The sequence below is a fragment of the Bombina bombina genome, chromosome 3, assembly GCF_027579735.1.
Source record: "Bombina bombina isolate aBomBom1 chromosome 3, aBomBom1.pri, whole genome shotgun sequence".
In the NCBI taxonomy this organism is placed as follows: Eukaryota; Metazoa; Chordata; class Amphibia; order Anura; family Bombinatoridae; genus Bombina; species Bombina bombina.
In genome coordinates this window covers 425,170,073-425,188,528 of record NC_069501.1, presented here as the reverse complement: position 1 = coordinate 425,188,528, position 18,456 = coordinate 425,170,073, and the positions used below count along the sequence as shown (strand labels likewise).

Below are 18,456 nucleotides of genomic sequence, written 5' to 3'. Positions count from 1 at the left end.
GCCACTCTCAGGTTTCAGTGAAATAAAGTGTACATAAGAAAATGGAAGAGGAACAGCATAAACGCAAGAGCAACAGCGGGACAGAGCTCCCATAATATCTCAGTCTAAACTCCTCCTGTAGCACCTCGCTCCTTTCACCACTGTCAAAGTGCATGTTTGTTTGTGTTTGTGATATGATGTTTGTTTGGCACTGATTACAAATGAAGCACTTTGTATGGTTTGAAACAAACACATTGTTCATTTTAGCACACCTAAAATAAAATTATCAACCCTAGACTACTGTTTGTTTAACCCTCGCAAAGGGGTAAAACACACAGTAGAAATAGTGCTCGGGGGTCGCAGAGCATTGCTGGTCCTGAGCAGAAAAAAAGCTGATCCAATCAGCAGCGCTAGTCGCATGACTCAGCAGAGCACTGCTGGTCTCAAGTGGAAACCGCCACTGATCCAATCAGCAGCGCTATTTGCCCATCTGAGTCATGCGACTAGCACTGCAGATTGGATAAGCTGCTTGTCTGCTCGGAACCTGCAGTGCTCCTTTGCAGGGGTTAAACACATAGTAGTGTAGGGTTGATAGTCTTAAAATTACATGCGCTAATGACCCTATGGAGATTTATCCGCCGCACATCGATAATTTATCATTGCACAAGCATTTCTAGTGAAATCCTTGCGCAATGCAGCCCCCTGCACATTCGCAGCCAATCAGTCGCTAGCCGGCGGTGTCAACCAACCCTATCATATCCAATCGGCTGATTGCTGTCCACCACCTCAGAGATGGTGGACAAGTTAAGGAGCAGCGGTCTTATGACCGCTGCGTCTTAACTTACAATTCCGGCGAGCCAGAAAGTACGGGGGTAGATAGCAGCATCCACTGCTTGGTAAATCTACCCCTATATGCTAGCAGACTTATAAAAAAAAACATACACTACAGAGCAGCACTTAAAACAGCAAATACATCTGAAGCCAAGTCAGGCATGCAGAATGTATTTCTAATACCCTTCCCCTTTAAAATGATTATAGATATAGGGGTAGACATCGCTGAATGCCGACAGTGTCGGCATTTATCATTGCACAAGCAGTTCACCAGAACTGCTTGTGCAAGGCCGCCCCCTGCAGATTTGAGGCCGCTAGCAGGGGTGTCAATCACCCCGATCGTATAGGATCGGGCGGATTGAAGACCGCAACCTTAGAGTCAGCGGACAAGTTATGCTGTTTCCGGCGAACCTGAAGGCTCACACGGAAACAAAGGGAACAAGGGCCATTCGGCCCTTTTAAATCGACCCCATAGTCTCTTCATCAGCTCCCCTAATACTTAAGGCTTTAGCTGGCCTGAAAAATATTCTCTTTCTTACATAACCCTACAGAGACTTGGAGCAGTTAATTAAAACGTTCATAGTCTGTGCATATGTAACTACAGCTACAGTGCTGTGCATCTGCAGGGCATGTCACTGCCTGTTTATCAGTCTGTCTTCATATTCATGTGTAACAAAGGATAGAACCCTTATTTATAACATTTCCCTTTCTCTCTGATTCGTTTTTTTTGTGTAACATTACCACAAGGTTACATGTATGTTACAATCTATTTACTTTAAATTCTGCATACATTTTAAGAAGATATTGATGTAATCCATTAACTTTTATGTCTTATTCCCCCTACCACTAAACAGAGTACAGCCTAAAACTGCTTAATTAAAGGGCACACAAAAATCGAATTAAACTATCATGATTCAGATATGATGTACAATTTTATTTTATTTTTTTTACGTTTTTCTTGGTATACTTTGCTTAAACTAAGCTCCTTTCCATGCTAGCATACTGGCATAGGCTCAGGAGTGTGCACGTGCCTAGAGCGGTACAGGTGTGATATTACAAAGGCTGTTTCTATATAGTGCCCCAGACACGTGCACACTCCTGAGCCTACCATTGTATGTTAGCATGGACAGTTTTATTTGTTTTTTAGTTTTTTTATTTACTGTTGACATAGATTAATGTAGAAGATGCAATGGCTGAATGAAGCAATAGTGTCATGATGTGTGCTGTTGGAGCTGATTGTTGCCATTATTACACAGCAGCCTTGGGTGACAGTCAGCATTTTCTATTCTTGCAAGGCTGTTAGTACAGTCATTAAGAAGCCAAACCGCCGGCTTCATAGACTTCAGCACACAGCTTCCTCCTGCTACTGTGCAGTAGATTCTATTGTGTAGTGCTGCCAACAACACTACTTGCCATGCCACACAACTAACAGGAATTAAACAGAAGACTTACAATGAATTGCTTCTTATTTACTCCCATTCGGTTGCAGTTTCTATTTACCTTATTGCTGTTTGTCATTTAATAAATTGCAACATGTTAACCCCAACAAGAAAACAGACCCTAAGCGCTGGCCCAGTCACAAAATGCACCACACAAGCTCAGTAAAGGACACGCCCTTAACAACTCCTAACTGCTAAAAACAGAAAGAACCCCAATTCCATTTAAATAAAGCCAACGCCATCGACAAAAAAACAAACAAACAAAAAACAACTAATAACAGGGAGCGGAATATTCTGCCAATTCAGTTCCAGGACCGAGGCCACTTCTGTCCTACCCCAGCATATAATGCCTCAACCTAAAACAAACCACTGTCCTAAACCTGATCCCTTCACAAAGGCCAAGGTGGGGTCAAATACCCCTCCTTCTATACTGTCATCTGGACCAGTCATTTGTATATTGCTAGAATTATAACTTCAAGTTACAAAGTAAGTGTTTTGGTTGTCTGGATTCTGTACAGGTACATAATAATACTAATCACATTTTATACCACACACTTAGATTTCCTTAACTCAACAAATATCTATAAACATATTATGTAAATATATGTTATATGAATAAAAGTTAAATTAAAGCTGTTTATTTTGTGCAGGTCTGTATGCAGTTGGTCCAGCTGACACAGAAGCGCAGTGGCTAATAAGAATAAATCCCACACATCTATTGGTGGAGAATGACACACTCCACAAGCTTATTTTAAGCACATGAATGTTTTGTTATCTTTGTATCCTTTGTTGAAAAGCATTCATAGGGAGGCTCTGTAGCACCAATGCACTACTGGGAGCTAGCTGCTGATTGGTGGCTGCACATATATGCCTCTTGTTATTGGCTCACTAGATGTGTTCAGCTAGCTCCAAGAAGTGCATTGTTGCTTCTTCAACAAAGGATACCAGGAGAATGAAACCAGTTTGATAACAGAAGTAAATTGGAAAGTTGATTAAATCTGCATGATTTATATGAATCATTAAAGGACCAGTAAATACAGTAGATTTGCATAATCAACAAATGCATGATAACAAGACAATACAATAACACTTAGTCTGAACTTCAAATCAGTAGTAGATTTTTTTTCTGACAACTTTCAAAGTTATGTCTATTTTTACTCCCACTGCATCATGTGACAGGAGTTAGCCAATCACAAATGCATATATGTATATTCTGTGAATTGTTGCACATGCTCAGTAGGAGCTGGTGACTCAAAAAATGTAAATATAAAAAGACTGCACATTTTGTTAATGGAAGTCAATTGGAAAGTTGTTTAAAACTGCATGCTTTATCTGAATAATGAAAGTTTAATTTTGACTTGAGTGTCCCTTTAAAGAAAAAAAAATGGGCTTTATTTTCCTTTAAATTTACATCTGCTAGTGTGGCAGAGCTCAAAAATGGATGGAATGTAACAGTAAACCAACAAAGCAATTAAGGCACCAAAGCTAATATTTATCTATCACAATGATTCTCAATATTTAGCTATCACAGGGATTCTCAAAAAAGGGTGTTGAAACACACTTGAGTGTCACAGCACTCACCTGGGGGGCGTCATGTAGAATTATAGCGGGGGTGAAAAAAACTAACTGCTCACTGCACATGTGATATCCTAACTTTGAAGGGTTTTAATAGGTGATTGGCTGTATATACTGATAAGGGGGGGGAGGGGGGAATAAATACAATTTTAAAAAACTTGGAGAACCACTAATCTGTCTAAAATAGAAGTCAGAGATATGTTATTTTATATAAATGGACAAATTACTCATATAATTACAGAATAGCATGCTGATTTCTTTAAACTACTTTACTTCAGTTAAAAGTAGTGTGACCATAGTGCCACTTTAAAAAGGGACACGTAAGAAAAATACTCATGTCAGGGTTCTTATAATGGAACTTATTCAAAACATTTCTTTAAACAGCCCTGACATATGTATTGTTCATATGTGTCCCTTTTTAAAGCGGCAATATGGTCACCCTAGTTAAAAGCCTTTTTGATCTGGAACACAGTCCATTACTCAAAAGGTGAATGCATTTGGCAGCACATCATCACAATGTTTTCTAAGAGAACAATGGATGAAGTCAATCCAAGAGACACTAAAGTAAAAATTAAACTAGCATGACTCAGATAGACCATGTAGTTTTTAGAGACTTTCCGATTTACTTCTATTATCAAATTGAGCACAGTCTTCATATAGACACTTTCTAAGGCACCAGCTCCTACTGAGCATGTGCAAGAGTTTACAGTGTATCTGTGATTGGTTGACTGCTGTCACATGATACAGGGGATGGGTTATGGAAGACATTTTGAAATACAACAGAAAAAAAATCTACTGCTCATGTGAAATTTAGAGTGAGTGTTATTACATTGTCTTTTCCTAATGAATTTGTTGGTTATGCAGTTTTACTGTATTTAATGGTCCTTTAAAGGAACATGAAAGTCAAAATTAAACTTTCATGTTCGAAAACAACATGCAATTTTAAAGGGACACTGAACCCAATTTTTTTCTTTCGTGATTCAGAATTTCAGATAGGGCATGAAATTTTAAGCAACTTTCTAATTTACTCCTATTATCAAATTTTCTTCATTCTCTTGGTATCTTTATTTGAAATGCAAGAATGTAAATTTAGATACCGGCCCATTTTTGGTGAACAACCTGGGTTGTCCTTGCTGATTGGTGGATAAATTCATCCACCAATAAAAAAAGTGCTGTCCAGAGTCTGAACCAAAAAAAGCTTAGATGCCTTCATTTTCAAATAAAGATAGCAAGAGAATGAAGAAAAATTGATAGTAGGAGTAAATTAGAAAGTTGCTTAAAATGGCATGCTCTATCTGAATAACGAAAAAAAAAATTGGGTTCAGTGTCCCTTTAAGTGACTTTTTCAATATACATATATTATCAAAAGTACTTTGTTTACTTAGGATCCTTTGTGAAAGAGCATATCTAGGTAGGTTAATCAGCAGCAATGCACCACTGGGAGCTATCTGGTGAGTAGTGGCTACACACATATGCCTCTTGTCATTTGCTCACCAGATGTGTTCAGCTACTTTCCAGTAGTTAATTGCTCCTTTAGAGCTGACTTTAATTTGCAGGTAAACTCTCAAGTCACATCTGCTACAAGCTGTCTTGAACTTGTGTTCCCTAACTGTTGCACCAGATTTTGTAATATACAAAATGCACTGCAGTTTATTTCAAATTCATTTAAAAGCTTCTGCAAAAGTATGTTTATAAAAAGCCATCAAATGTGTACACTGGAAATGCATCCATTAAGGGAGACTAGGAGGTCATAGTAAGGGGTTGTGGCTTTCTTGAGAGATACAGCATACGATTTTAAACAACTTTCCAATTCACTTCCATTATCTAATTTGCTCATTTCTCTTGGTATCCTTTTCTGAAAAAGATACTTGGTAGGGTCAGGAGCTGAGAGCCAGCAGCTGATTGGTGGCTGCACATATATGTCCATTGCCATTGGCTTACTGATATGTTCAGCTAACTCCCAGAAGTGCATTGCTGCACCTTCAATAAACGATACCAAGACAATGAATCAAAATTGATTATAGAAGTATATGAGAAAGTTATATGCTGATTCACGAAAGAAAACGTTTAGGTTTCATGTTGCTTTAAAACCTCATGGTCTGTCAATGAAAAACAACACTTCAAAAATGAAAGCAAAATACATTTTTGTATTTTAAAAAAATAATGGCGCATGTAAATAATGTTTGCTAATGTATAATTATATTTTTACACAAAAAGAGATACATTTAGCCTTGTGATTCTATTTCTTTGTATCAATCTTATAAATTGGGCACAAAAATAGCCAAAGATTTTACATTTATGGTCAACAAAACCCTACCGTTATCATTTTTTACTTCTCATTTTTAAAAAGGGACAACACTGGGGGCATATTTTGGCCTAAGCAAACGAGGCACTTGCCTCGGACAGCAGATTTTGGAGGACAGCACTTTTTGAGTCCCACTACACACGCACACTGCACTACACATGCACACTACACACACCATAGACACACTCTCCTACTCACCATATACACACACACACTCACCATATATGCACACACACTCACCATATATACACACACACACACAGCAGTATTTGGAGTGCCTAGGGCAGCACAAAACCTAAATACTGGACAACACAGTAATAGAATTAAAAGAGATTATGCACACCTCTTAGTAAAAGCCTTATCCATATTTGAGTGATGTTGCAATGATTCCAGTGATTCAGAGATTAAGATATAGCTGTGTTTGTTAGCAGTCAGATCATTTTGGACTTTCCACAAGAAATGTTTAGTATGTGCTTGCAAAACTCCCAAACAAACAGGAAAAAAGATTTTTGTTTGTAAGTTATATCTTTAACCATCCTGCGCTGAAAAAGTGCAACAAACTTATTAAGAGAAATAAGTATAGGTGCTGTCATTTTGTGCAGCGTGGTGGAATGCTCAGCTTTAGAAGTTGTTGAGGTTCATCACAATACAGAGAATGTTCTGCCAGTGTGTGTTGATGTTTCATTACATCATGAGAGTCTAGTTCATCCCTGATTAGAACAGGTGGGTACATAGATAAAAGAGCTTAAAGGGACACTAAACCCAATTTTTTCTTTTGTGATTCAGATAGAGCATGAATTTTTAAGCAACTTTCTAATTTACTCCTATTATCAAATTTTCTTTATTTTCTTGGTATCTTTATTTGAAATGCAAGAATCTAAGTTGAGATGCCGGCCCATTTTGGTGAACAACCTGGGTTGTCCTTGCTGATTGGTGGAAAAAATCCATCCACCAATCAAAAAGTGTTGTCCAGAGTTCTTAATCCAAAAAAGCTTAGATGGCTTTTATTTCAAATAAAGATAGCAAGAGAACTAAGAAAAATGTATAATAGGAGTAAATTAGAAAGTTGCTTAAAATTGCATGCTCTATCTGTATCACAAAAGAAAAAAATTGGGTTCAGTGTCCCTTTAATAGACATCTCACCAGCTCATAATCTTTTTATTGCCAGAAAAATGCACCAGTGAAAGTTTGAAACATATTGAGTGTTCACTTCTTTCCTTTATTATTACTGTAGTTTTCTAATGTTTATATACACCTTACCTTACTGAATTCTTCTTCACTACTTTTTCTAAATGTCTATTCCATGTCTACACTACATTTGTAGTTACAATAAAAAGTATTCCCTCATATAGTATTAGCCTTCCTCCTACACACATGATATTTTAATAAAGAGCCCTTTGTCTCTGCACAAGGTTTCTTCCCTTCAGTAATGAGTGTCAATGTTAAAAGCTCTGCCCATATCCCATTTCAACACTTTTATAAACACCATTAAAAGGTTTAGTCTTCTTGGTAACTATATATAGAATACTTACAGATCCTGTAGCTTTAAAACAAAATACAACTTGGTCAATTTATTTTCAAAAAGTTTTCATTTTAAAGTGTTGGTTAGTAGTGTCCCATTTTCCCTTTATTTTTAACATAAGTTTGATTGCCCACTAGTTACACTTTTATTTGCATCACTCACTGGGTATGTCAGTATTGTAATTCACCCATTTGAAATGTCAGTAAATAAAAATATTACAATGTTTCATTGAATTAATAAATTATTCTGATACAGAAATAATAAACAATACAGAAATCATGTTTACTGACCTGTTTTGTTTATGCACAAATAGGACAGATAGACAGACAGACATCTAAATAGATAGATAAATAGATAGATAGATGATAGATAGATAGATACATAGATAGATAGATAGATAGATAGATAGATAGATAGACAATGGGGTGAAGAAATTATAAAGATAGACAGATTGACAGAGACAGGCAGATAGATAGATAGATAGATAGATAGATAGATAGACAATGGGATGGAGAAATTGAGATAGACAGACTGACAGAGATGACAGATAGATAAATAGATAGATAGATAGATAGATAGATAGATAAGATACGATAAGATAAGATTCTGGTAAAGGAAATAGACCAGCACAGTATAGGTATTTCCAGACAGACAGGAAAATAGTTAGATATATAGATAGACAGACAGACAGACAGATAGATAGATAGATAGATAGATAGATAGATAGATAAGGTATTTCCAGACAGAGACAGACAGACAAATAGATAGATAGATAGATAGATAGATAGATAGATAGATAGATAGATAGATAAGATAAGATAAAATAGATACTGGTAAAGGAAATAGACCAGCACAGTATGGGTATTTCCAGACAGACAGGAAAATAGTTAGATATATAGATAGACAGACAGACAGACAGATAGATAGATAGATAGATAAGATAGATAGATAGATAGATAGATAGATAGATAGATAGATAGATAGATAGATAGATAGATAGATAGATAAGGTATTTCCAGACAGAGACAGACAGACAAATAGATAGATAGATAGATAGATAGATAGATAGATAGATAGATAGATAGATAAGATAAGATAAAATAGATACTGGTAAAGGAAATAGACCAGCACAATAAAGGTATTTCCAGGCAGCAGAAGCTACTCACGAACAGGCTGACTTTTGCTCAGATTGTAGCTTCCCAAATGATACAATATGCTGGTTAAAAAAAACTGTTCCTAAAGCAGCTTCAAATAAATCTAAAGTGGCCAATCTAACTTTATGACTATATTAAAACTATGTTTATCATGAACAAAACCACTTACCAGCTCCTGCCTCAGCCTGCGGATGTACTGGTCCATGCTCCTAGTAATGGAAGTCCATTAACCTGCAACCTCAGCACCTCCTCTCCGAACCTTTAAAACTCTGTACCAGAAGTATGGGACTTAGATCCAGCCTGATTCTACCGTATAGGTCGAAAATAATTCACAATAAATAGGAATCAGTGCCAAAGCAAATGTATGATATTGTTTTCTTATTATTTGTCAGATAGTTATTTTAGTGCTCTCCTTATCTGTTGCGAGTGAGTTCTCCAGTGCTTTTCCTATGATGGCTCTGGGGAAACTGAATGACTGTAGCAGTTGGCACGATGTTTTCAGAACAACTAGAGCTGTGTGACAAGAACAAGGATAACTGCTTCTCTCTCATCAGCCAATGGCAGCAAAGCTTTTCTGAGCAGACAGCCCCATTGATAACTAGAGATCCACAACCGTCGTATATTAAGAGGCCACTAGGGGGAGCTGCTTAAGCTAAATCGATGTGTAACTATAAGAAACGTTTATACTTAGCTCTGTTCTTTCCTTTTTGTAGGTAGATACAGTCATTCAGTTAATACTAGAGGCATTTACTTTGAGGTGCAGACAGTTTTACATTGCCAGTTGCATAAGCCAAGTCTTTAGCTTGTCCCTTTTAACAACTGGTTCTGTGATCTTTTGCAAATGTGATTGGCTGGCTCTATATATATTTGCTGCCACTACTAATTAAAATTGATAGTTGAGGTTGTCTTTTTTTCATTATTATTTATTATTTCACTGGAAAATACTTTATGGTACATATTAGAATTATGAAAATTAATGTATTTTTGATGCAGAACATTTATTGTTAGTATATACTATTTTTTTATGGAAAATAACGCAAAATACACAGGGAAAGAGAATATGTGTAATGAGTTCCCTTTATTTTAAATACTTAGAACAAGTCACAGACTCCTATTAAAATAATGCAACATCACTTTGTTAGCACAATTTGTAGTTTTTTTTAGAACCTCTTGACCAGTACAACCCTTGGAAAGCCTATTAAATATAGCTTGTCTCCTTAGCTGTGACCAATCAACGGTCAGATGCAAATGAGCTTCTGTACTATTACATTCCATTTTTGTGTGTCATGTAGCAGGGTCAAGTGAACCACTGTATACTTAAAGGGACATTCCAGTGAAAATCAGAATCCACATGGATGCATTTCAGCATTTTTGTAATATACATCTATTAGCACAACTGCTTCTAATAAAAGCTATAGCTGTTTCAAACGTGTATTTAAATATGCACTGTGCACCAGCATTTTAAATACAGCACTTGCTCAGAGAGCCTAACGTGCTTGTACCATCTGGTAATGACTCAACTTGTTAATTGCTGACATGATACAAGCCCCACTAGCACTCAGCGCAGCTGCAGTATTTAAAATGTTGGTGCACTGACAATATCTAGCTATACCTCACATGCACATGCAGAGAACAATGCTTACACTAAAACAGTGATAACTTTTATTTGAAGCATTTTAGCTAATACATGTATATTGTAAATATGTTCCTATTCAAAGATATAATTAATCTATGTGCATTTAAATTTTGACTGGAATGTCCCTTTAAAGGGCCATTATAGTGATAAAAGTACCAGCAATAATTTATTAGAACTCATGAGCTAGCAGTGCTGATTGTATCAGCAATTATTTCCACTTAGGACCAGCAGTGCTCTGTGGGTCCCGAGCAGTACTTTAACTAAGTGTTTAAACAACCCTTAATTAAACAGAGTTGCAGCATCACTAGTGATAAAATTACATGTTCTAATAAATTTGTATTGTACTTTTTTCACTATAATGTCCCTTTAAAGGGACATTCTTATTTAATTGTTCTCTCTGATTCTGAGCATTGCTGAGGTATGGGAGTGTGCATTCAGATCATATATTAATATATAGGAGCTTGTGTGCCCCTCTAATGTCACATTCTTTATTATTTTATTTAGTTGATTCATCAGTCTGTTATTTAATTAATTGGGTAAATATGCTCACCTAGAATAACATATAATAATTTTAAATTTCTATATTTTGTATTTATTGAATGTGTTTGTATTTGATTCTTTAATTTTCAATGTAATATTTTAAGCCTTTAGAGATACAGTTACATATATACTGCACTGAATATCTCATTTTACATACTTTAGGGAAGTATACATTTTTAGGGAAGGAAATACTTTAAACTACATATATTAATTGCATATCTTTAGCACCAGAATTTAAATAAGATATGTCATATACAGTTGTATACAATTACTCACAAACTACTGCTTTTCTCCTTATTTTGGAGGGGCTGTCACAGATAGTTATTTTAGTGGTCTCCTTTTCTGTTGTGAGTTCACCAGCATTTTCTTCTTTTAGATGGTCACTCCAATTTTAATGTAAAATCCCTCAACCAGCTACTATGGCATTCTATATTCCTCATGTTCTGCGTTCTAAACAACAGAAGGTGCCGACAGTCTATACAAAGATTAAAAAAAATGTTGCTTAAAGGGACAGTAAACACCAGAATTTTTGTTGTTTAAAAAGGTAGATAATCCCTTTATTACCCATTCCCCAATTTTGCATAACCAACACAGTTATAATAATATACTTTTTACCTCTGTGAATGCCTTGTATCTAGGCCTCTGCAAACTGCCCCCTTATTTCAGTTCTTTTGACAGATTTCCATTTTTAGCCAATCAGTGCTGACTCCTAGGAGCTTCACGTGCCTGAGCTCAATGTTATCTATATGAAATACATGAACTAACGCCATCTAGTGGTGTAAAACTGTCACAATGCTTTCAGATTAGAGTCAGTCTTCAAGGTCTAAGAAATTAGCACATGAACCTCCTAGATTTAGCTTTCAGCTAAGAATATCAAGAGAACAAAGCAAAATTGGTAATAAAAGTAAATTGGAAAGTTGTTTAAAATTACATGTCCTACTTAAATCATGAAAGATTTTTTTTACTTTACTGTCCCTTTAATTAAAGAGACAGTTAAGTCAAAAATAAACTTTTATGCTCTAGATAGAGCATGTGATTTTAAATAACTTTCCAATTTACTTATCTAATTTGCTTTGTTCTCTTTGTTGAAAAGCATATCTATATATACCCGATATAGGGCTAGATTACAAGTGGCGCACTACTTAGTGCTTCCGCTCAAGCATAAACATTGCTGAAAGTAATCTTTGCACATGTGGGTTAGTGTTCATATAACAAGTTGAGAGTAAAAGTTTTGCGCACAATTAAAACGCGTGCTGACTAAAGGACTTCAGATATTGTTACCGTGCTAATTTATTCTCCCCATAGACTTCAATGGAGAGTGCAGATGAAAAAACCTAATACTTATCGCTCACACGCTAACCCGACAGGAGTTATTAATATTTCACATTCCAATATTCGTCATATAAAAGAAAATGTTTCTTTTATTAAAGGGACAGTAAATATAAAAAATAAAGTTACATTATTCTGCATTATGTGCTGAATTATGTAACATTATCCTAGCGACACCTTCAAAAGCAAAAGAGATTTGAGAGAGTTACCCCGCCAAAGGTATACTTACCCTCCATTCCTTGCCAGCCTCTTATGATTTTTTATTTCTCACAAAAGTGCCTCACGAGTGCGCTGTGTAATCAGGGTTATTGCACCAAATATTGATGTCTGACCTCTTCCTTAGTTAAAACATTAGTTTTGTGTTGTTTAAAAATGAATATGAACGTGTTTTCTTTGCATTATTCAAGGCCTGAAAATACGGCATCTTTTTTTGTTATTTTGACCAGTTATTTTCTGCAAATAGATGCTCCAAATTACAATATTTTTATTTTTATTTTCGAATTTGAGAGAAATGTTTCAGTAGTTTATAGAATAAAACAATTTACTTTACTCAAACACATTCCTATAAATAGTAAAACCAGAGAAACTGATCATTTTGCAGTGGTCTCTTAATTTTTTTCCTGAGCTTTATGTATAGTTGATCATATTTTCCCAACCTGTGGTACGTGTACCCCTGGGGAGTACTTGGGGCATTGGCAGACGGTACTCCAGGGACTGGCCTTAAATATTTTTTTTCCTGATGACTTATCAAAGAAAGCTGTGTTTCTTATTTCTATCCTCAAGCAATCCTAACAGGGCAAATTGTGAGTATTTCCCTGCCTAGGTTGAACCACTGCTCAATCACTGACTCACCTCAAATTAGTAAAACTTTAGATTCAGACTTGTTAGTGACATATGAGGGCTGGAGTTGAGCTTCACCGATATGAACAGAGAAAGTGTCACAGAGATAAGTGGCAGATAAATGTGCCACTGTGTAATAGGTAAAGTGCATCATACTGAAGTTTGCCGCAATAAAACAAAACAGATATGAAATGGTTATTAAAAATAGAAAGATGGTACCACAAAATGTGTTTCCTCATCGTTCAGAAAAGAGTTTATTTTCCTCAGTTTTAATGTAAGAAGCACATTAATTGCATATAATTATTAAAGGGATAGGAAAGTCAAAATTAAACTTGCATGATTCCGATAGAGCATGTAATTTTAAGACACTTTTAAATTCACTTCTATTTTCAAATGTGCTTCGTTCTCTTAGTATCCCTTGTTAAAAAACAAATAGGCACACATCATACACTAGTGGGAGCTGCTGCTAATTGGTGCCTGCACACATTTGTCTCTTGTGATTGGCTAACTAGATGTGTTCAGCTAGCTGCTAGTAGTGTAATGCTGTCCCTTCTGCAATGGACAACAAGAGAATGAAGCAAATTTGATAATAGAAGTAAATTGCAAATGTGTTTAAAATTGTGTGTTCTATCTGAATCATTAAATACAATTTTGTGGTTTACTATCCCTTTAATATCAATGGACTATATGTCTGTGTTTTATGTTATTCTCTGTTGTAATATTGGCAAATATTTAATTCCGTAAAACAGAAAACAAATATCAGATTCCTATATATTTACTTAATTAACATATCTTATACAAGCTTGTGACATCAAGTGATACACATGATTTCCAGTTTTACTTATGTAAAAGATCAATAATATTTGTGCTACAGTTGGGGTACATAGGAAACAACTGTATGCCTAGAGGGTACTTGCTACAAAAAGGTTGAGAAACACTGTTGTAGATAACCACTAGCTGCTCCTCTAAAGGGACCTGGGACTTCAGCTTAAAGGGACAGTCTATCCCAAAATTGTTATTGTTTAAAATGATAGATAACACCTTTATTATCCATTCCCCAGTTTTGCATAACCCACACGGTTATATTAATATACTTTTTACCTCATCGTACCCAAGCCTCTGCAGACAGCCCCCTTATCTCAGGGCTATTTACAGACATGCATTTTAGCTAATTAGTGGTAGGTTCTGCACAACTCCACTGTAGTGAGCATAATGTTATCTTTATATCACACATGAATTAGCAGTGTCTTGCTGTGAAAAGCTACGAAAAATTAATGAGATTAGAGGCGGACTATAGTATCTTAGAAACAGGCAGACATTTAGAGGCTTAAACGTTATAAAGTATATTAATATAACAATGTTGGTTGTGCAAAGCTAGGGCATGGGTAATAAAGGGATTATCTATCTTATTAAACAACACAAATCACACAGTAAAGAAGCGCACATAGAGGGCACCACATAAATTATTAAATGTGAGGCCTGAAATAGCCAGAGAAGGCATTGAAAAGTGTTGCATATATTTTAAAGGGATAGAAAGGTCAAAATTGAAATGTGCATATACATTTTATCAATAAACATTTTTGCTATGAAATATGCTTTGAGTGCATTTAAGCACTACACATTCAGACTCAGAGAGTCAGCAGTGGCTTGTATGTTTAGTCTACACTGACACAGGCATGATGTTTGAATCTTGATCCTCTAATCACACATAGCATATTTGCATATGCTGCTGAAACAGTAATACATTTTACTAGAAGCATGTTTTTCTATTCCTTTAAAGGGACAGGCTAGTCAAAATTAAACTTTAATGATTCAGATAGGGCATGCAATTTTAAACAACTTTCCAATTCACTTTTATTATCAAATTTGCTTTGTTCTCTTGGTATTCTTAGTTGAAAGCTAAACCTAGGTAGACTCATATGCTAAATTTAAGCCCTTGAAGGCCGCCTCTTATCTCAATGCACTTGACAGTTTTTTACAGCTAGAGGCGGTTAGTTCATGTGTGCCATATAGATAACATTGTGCTCATGCTTGCAAAGTTACTTATGAGAGGGCACTGATTGGCTAAAATGCAAGTCTGTAAAAAGAACTGAAATATGGGGGCAGTCTGCAGAGGCATATATACAAGGTAATCACAGAGGTAAAAAGTGTATTAATATAACCAAGTTGGTTTTGCAAAACTGGGGAATGGGTTATAAAAGTATTATCTATCTTTTTAAACAATAAAAATTCTGGAGTAGACTGTCCCTTTAAGTTGAATTTCATATATTTTGCAGCTTGAAGCCTTGTATTGAAGCTGAACTTGGGTGCAGTTAGTTGAAGTACACAAATAATCTAAGTCTTTATACAGACACAATTTGTTTGATATAGAACATATCGTGTGTACCCACTATTCAGGATGTGTGGATAATCATCTGTCTCAGAGGCAGGTCCTACTCCAGGCAAACTGAAAAGGGTCTGAATCTCAAAAATAGGGTCCTATGGAAAGCAACAGGGGTTTTTATGGCTTAAAAGCAGAATTACGAAAATATGAAGAAAAAAAAAGTGAATACAATTGAAATAAACTCACATTAGCTTCTAGTTTTTTTAAAAAAAATCTTTAATAAATTTGTCAGGTGTAAAATACTTATGGCTTCCTTTTTGCTTCAGGTTAACATACATCCAATTTTTCAATTGCACTATGATATAAAAGACCTATTTTGTGCGTGCCACTTTCACAAGTTATTAGTCCTAATAGTCACTTTAAAATATTTAATAAACTATTTAATTTACATCTATGTCAGACTCATATGTTTTTAAATATCTTCTTTCTTAATGGTTTTAAACAATATAATTCATGTATGATTTTTTAAATTTATTTATTTTAAAATGATGTATTTTAAGATTTAATATATATGATTTTCATAGGTACCTTTTTTATATCATGAATTTGTTGAATATGTATGTGTTACATACTTTTTCACAATTTTGTTATACTAGTTGTACAGGTCATTATGTCCCTTTACAACTAGTAAAAGGTAGATGTAAATGTTTGTATATATGTCTTGTATTTCAGGAGAATCTTAAAAATATAGACATTATGAGATAAATTAATTACCCCACAGAGGTTAAATGTATATGTCTATCAGTGCATTTCAGATAGAGCATTTTTCAGTATGTTTTTGTTGATATTGTTTCAATGTTTTTATAAATTCTCAAGTTAAAGTTCTCTTGATGACTCTGGTAAAGCCATATTATATTCTTAGTTTATTGAACAGAATTTAACTGTTGCTGACTGCACCATATGGCATCTCTTCCTACACTGGCTACTTTATTCATTTTGGGTTTTTTTCAGTCAACTTACCCCTCCCCCTGATAAGTTGTATCTAGTACCATTTTCTTCCTCCTAGCTATTCTCTAACTCTAAGCTTACTCATTGTTCTTTCTTGTATGGCCTCCTGCTGGTTGCTTGTAGAGCTGGCGAGATCTTATGCGATGCTTCATGTCACATGACACAAAAGGATGCCCTCTCAGGGAATAATAACATTGTCAGCATGGCTTCTTGGGGAATGTTCTGAGGCTGACTGAGCTAGGGCTCCAGAGAGTGGCATTTGGGAAACCCTAGCACAGTGGTAGACATAATGAGAATAAATAATTAACTGGCTGCCACTTCTAACCTATGACCTTATTGGTCTTCAGTAAAATCTATTTCTGTGTACATGGCTCTTAATTCCACTTCTTTGCTCTCCATCAATTCTTGACTATACCTTCAAGTCTCATGCCTACCTTTGTTCTCATTTTCCCATCTGTTCACACCCAATTCCTTTTCTTCTTTACTTGTTAGAGTTCCCATTTATTTCTCTACATTCCTCACATTTTCTCTATCCCACCTTTTCTTACTTTCTCTCTGAACTGCAAATATCACCTTAATTGTTACCATGTGTTATTTTCCTTTTCATGCCTTATCGCAAGTTTCCATGGCCCTCCTGTTCAATTTCTGTTATCTTTTTAGTTTGGAGCAATTTTGAAGCTCAATAGTGGTAAACAGAGTATTGCGCTTTATCAGCCAGAAAATAATACGCCATAGCAAGTTAAACGGACATGACATTTTATTTCATGATTTAGATAGAGCATACAATTTTAAACAACTTTCCAATATCCTTATATTATCAAATTTGCTTTATTCTCTTGGTATCTTTTGTTGAAAGAGCAGCAATTCACTTCTTGGAGATAACCAAACTGATGAGGTGAGCGGGTAATAATAATGAAGTATATAACCTGAGAACAATAACTGTTATCCGTGTAAACATACATGAAAGGGGAACTATACGGCTCCTACTGACTAATACTGTATATAAAGTTAAATGGAATAAGTTAAGATCCTAGTTAGACTGACTTTTGGTATTAGATATATTTGTTTCCATTCAATACTATCTTGGTTCATAAGAGGAATGACTAAACGTTGTTAATTCAGTAAAGTGATGAGTGAAATAACTAAGCAGCTTGCTTGATTAGTCAAGTGCTTTGAGGTGTTAAACACCTAAGATTTAGACCTTCAAGGAATATACATTTTTCAGACAAAATTAGGTACAGATAGCTCCCTCTGCAAACTAACCTTTCTGAAAGGAGTAGGTGATACAAGCATTAACTTATAATCAATGTCATAAAAATTGAGGATGCTGTTCCAGAATTTAAATGTTAGACATTGATCTCTTTTTTCTTAGTTAGGAATTGAAAACGTGCAGTGCGTAGGCTAAGGGAATATGATGATGCAAAGTAACTAGAACAAAACCTGACAATGGTTATAACAGACAACTCAACTGTTATGAATCATATCTTTATACCAGAGCCCACTTGTATTTTAAGAGTAATATTATCATGATCTTTTGTTATAAGTTAGCTCTAAACCCATGGTATGTACAGTATATGTAACAAAGAACACCTCATGTTATAAAATATATATATGAGTCTAAGTGAACACTAAACAGAGAATATAAAGAGTTATCACAATAGATCAGCACAGCAACTGCCTAGACTGTGCACTTGTGAGGCAGAAAAGGTTTCACTAAGTATACAGAGATACTAGGATTGAATCTTACTGTATTATGATATTAGCTTTTTTATATAACCACATCCCCTTTGTTTGTGAGTTGAATACACTGTCTATACAGACAAAACATCAAAATAGGTGCAGTGGGAGCCTTGTTGTCAAAGCACCACTCTGCCATGGAGATTTATGTAATTTAGGCTCCCAAGTCTGAGATAACTAGCGTCATTTACTAGGTACTCTGAGGTTGCGAGGACACGATAACCATATAATGCAACCT

At 35.4% G+C, this 18,456-nt stretch overlaps 1 protein-coding gene across 1 annotated transcript in view; it reads right to left on the bottom strand.

Annotated features, from left to right (window-relative positions):
- Positions 1 to 9,294, bottom strand: part of INKA2 (inka box actin regulator 2) — a 42,228-nt gene extending 32,934 nt beyond the window's left edge. The window contains exon 1 of the mRNA XM_053706635.1: positions 8,975 to 9,294. Coding sequence (XP_053562610.1) covers positions 8,975 to 9,010 — 36 coding nt within the window. The 5' untranslated portion in view covers positions 9,011 to 9,294. The remainder of the gene's footprint in view (positions 1 to 8,974) is intronic.
- Positions 9,295 to 18,456: the final 9,162 nt, after the last annotated feature.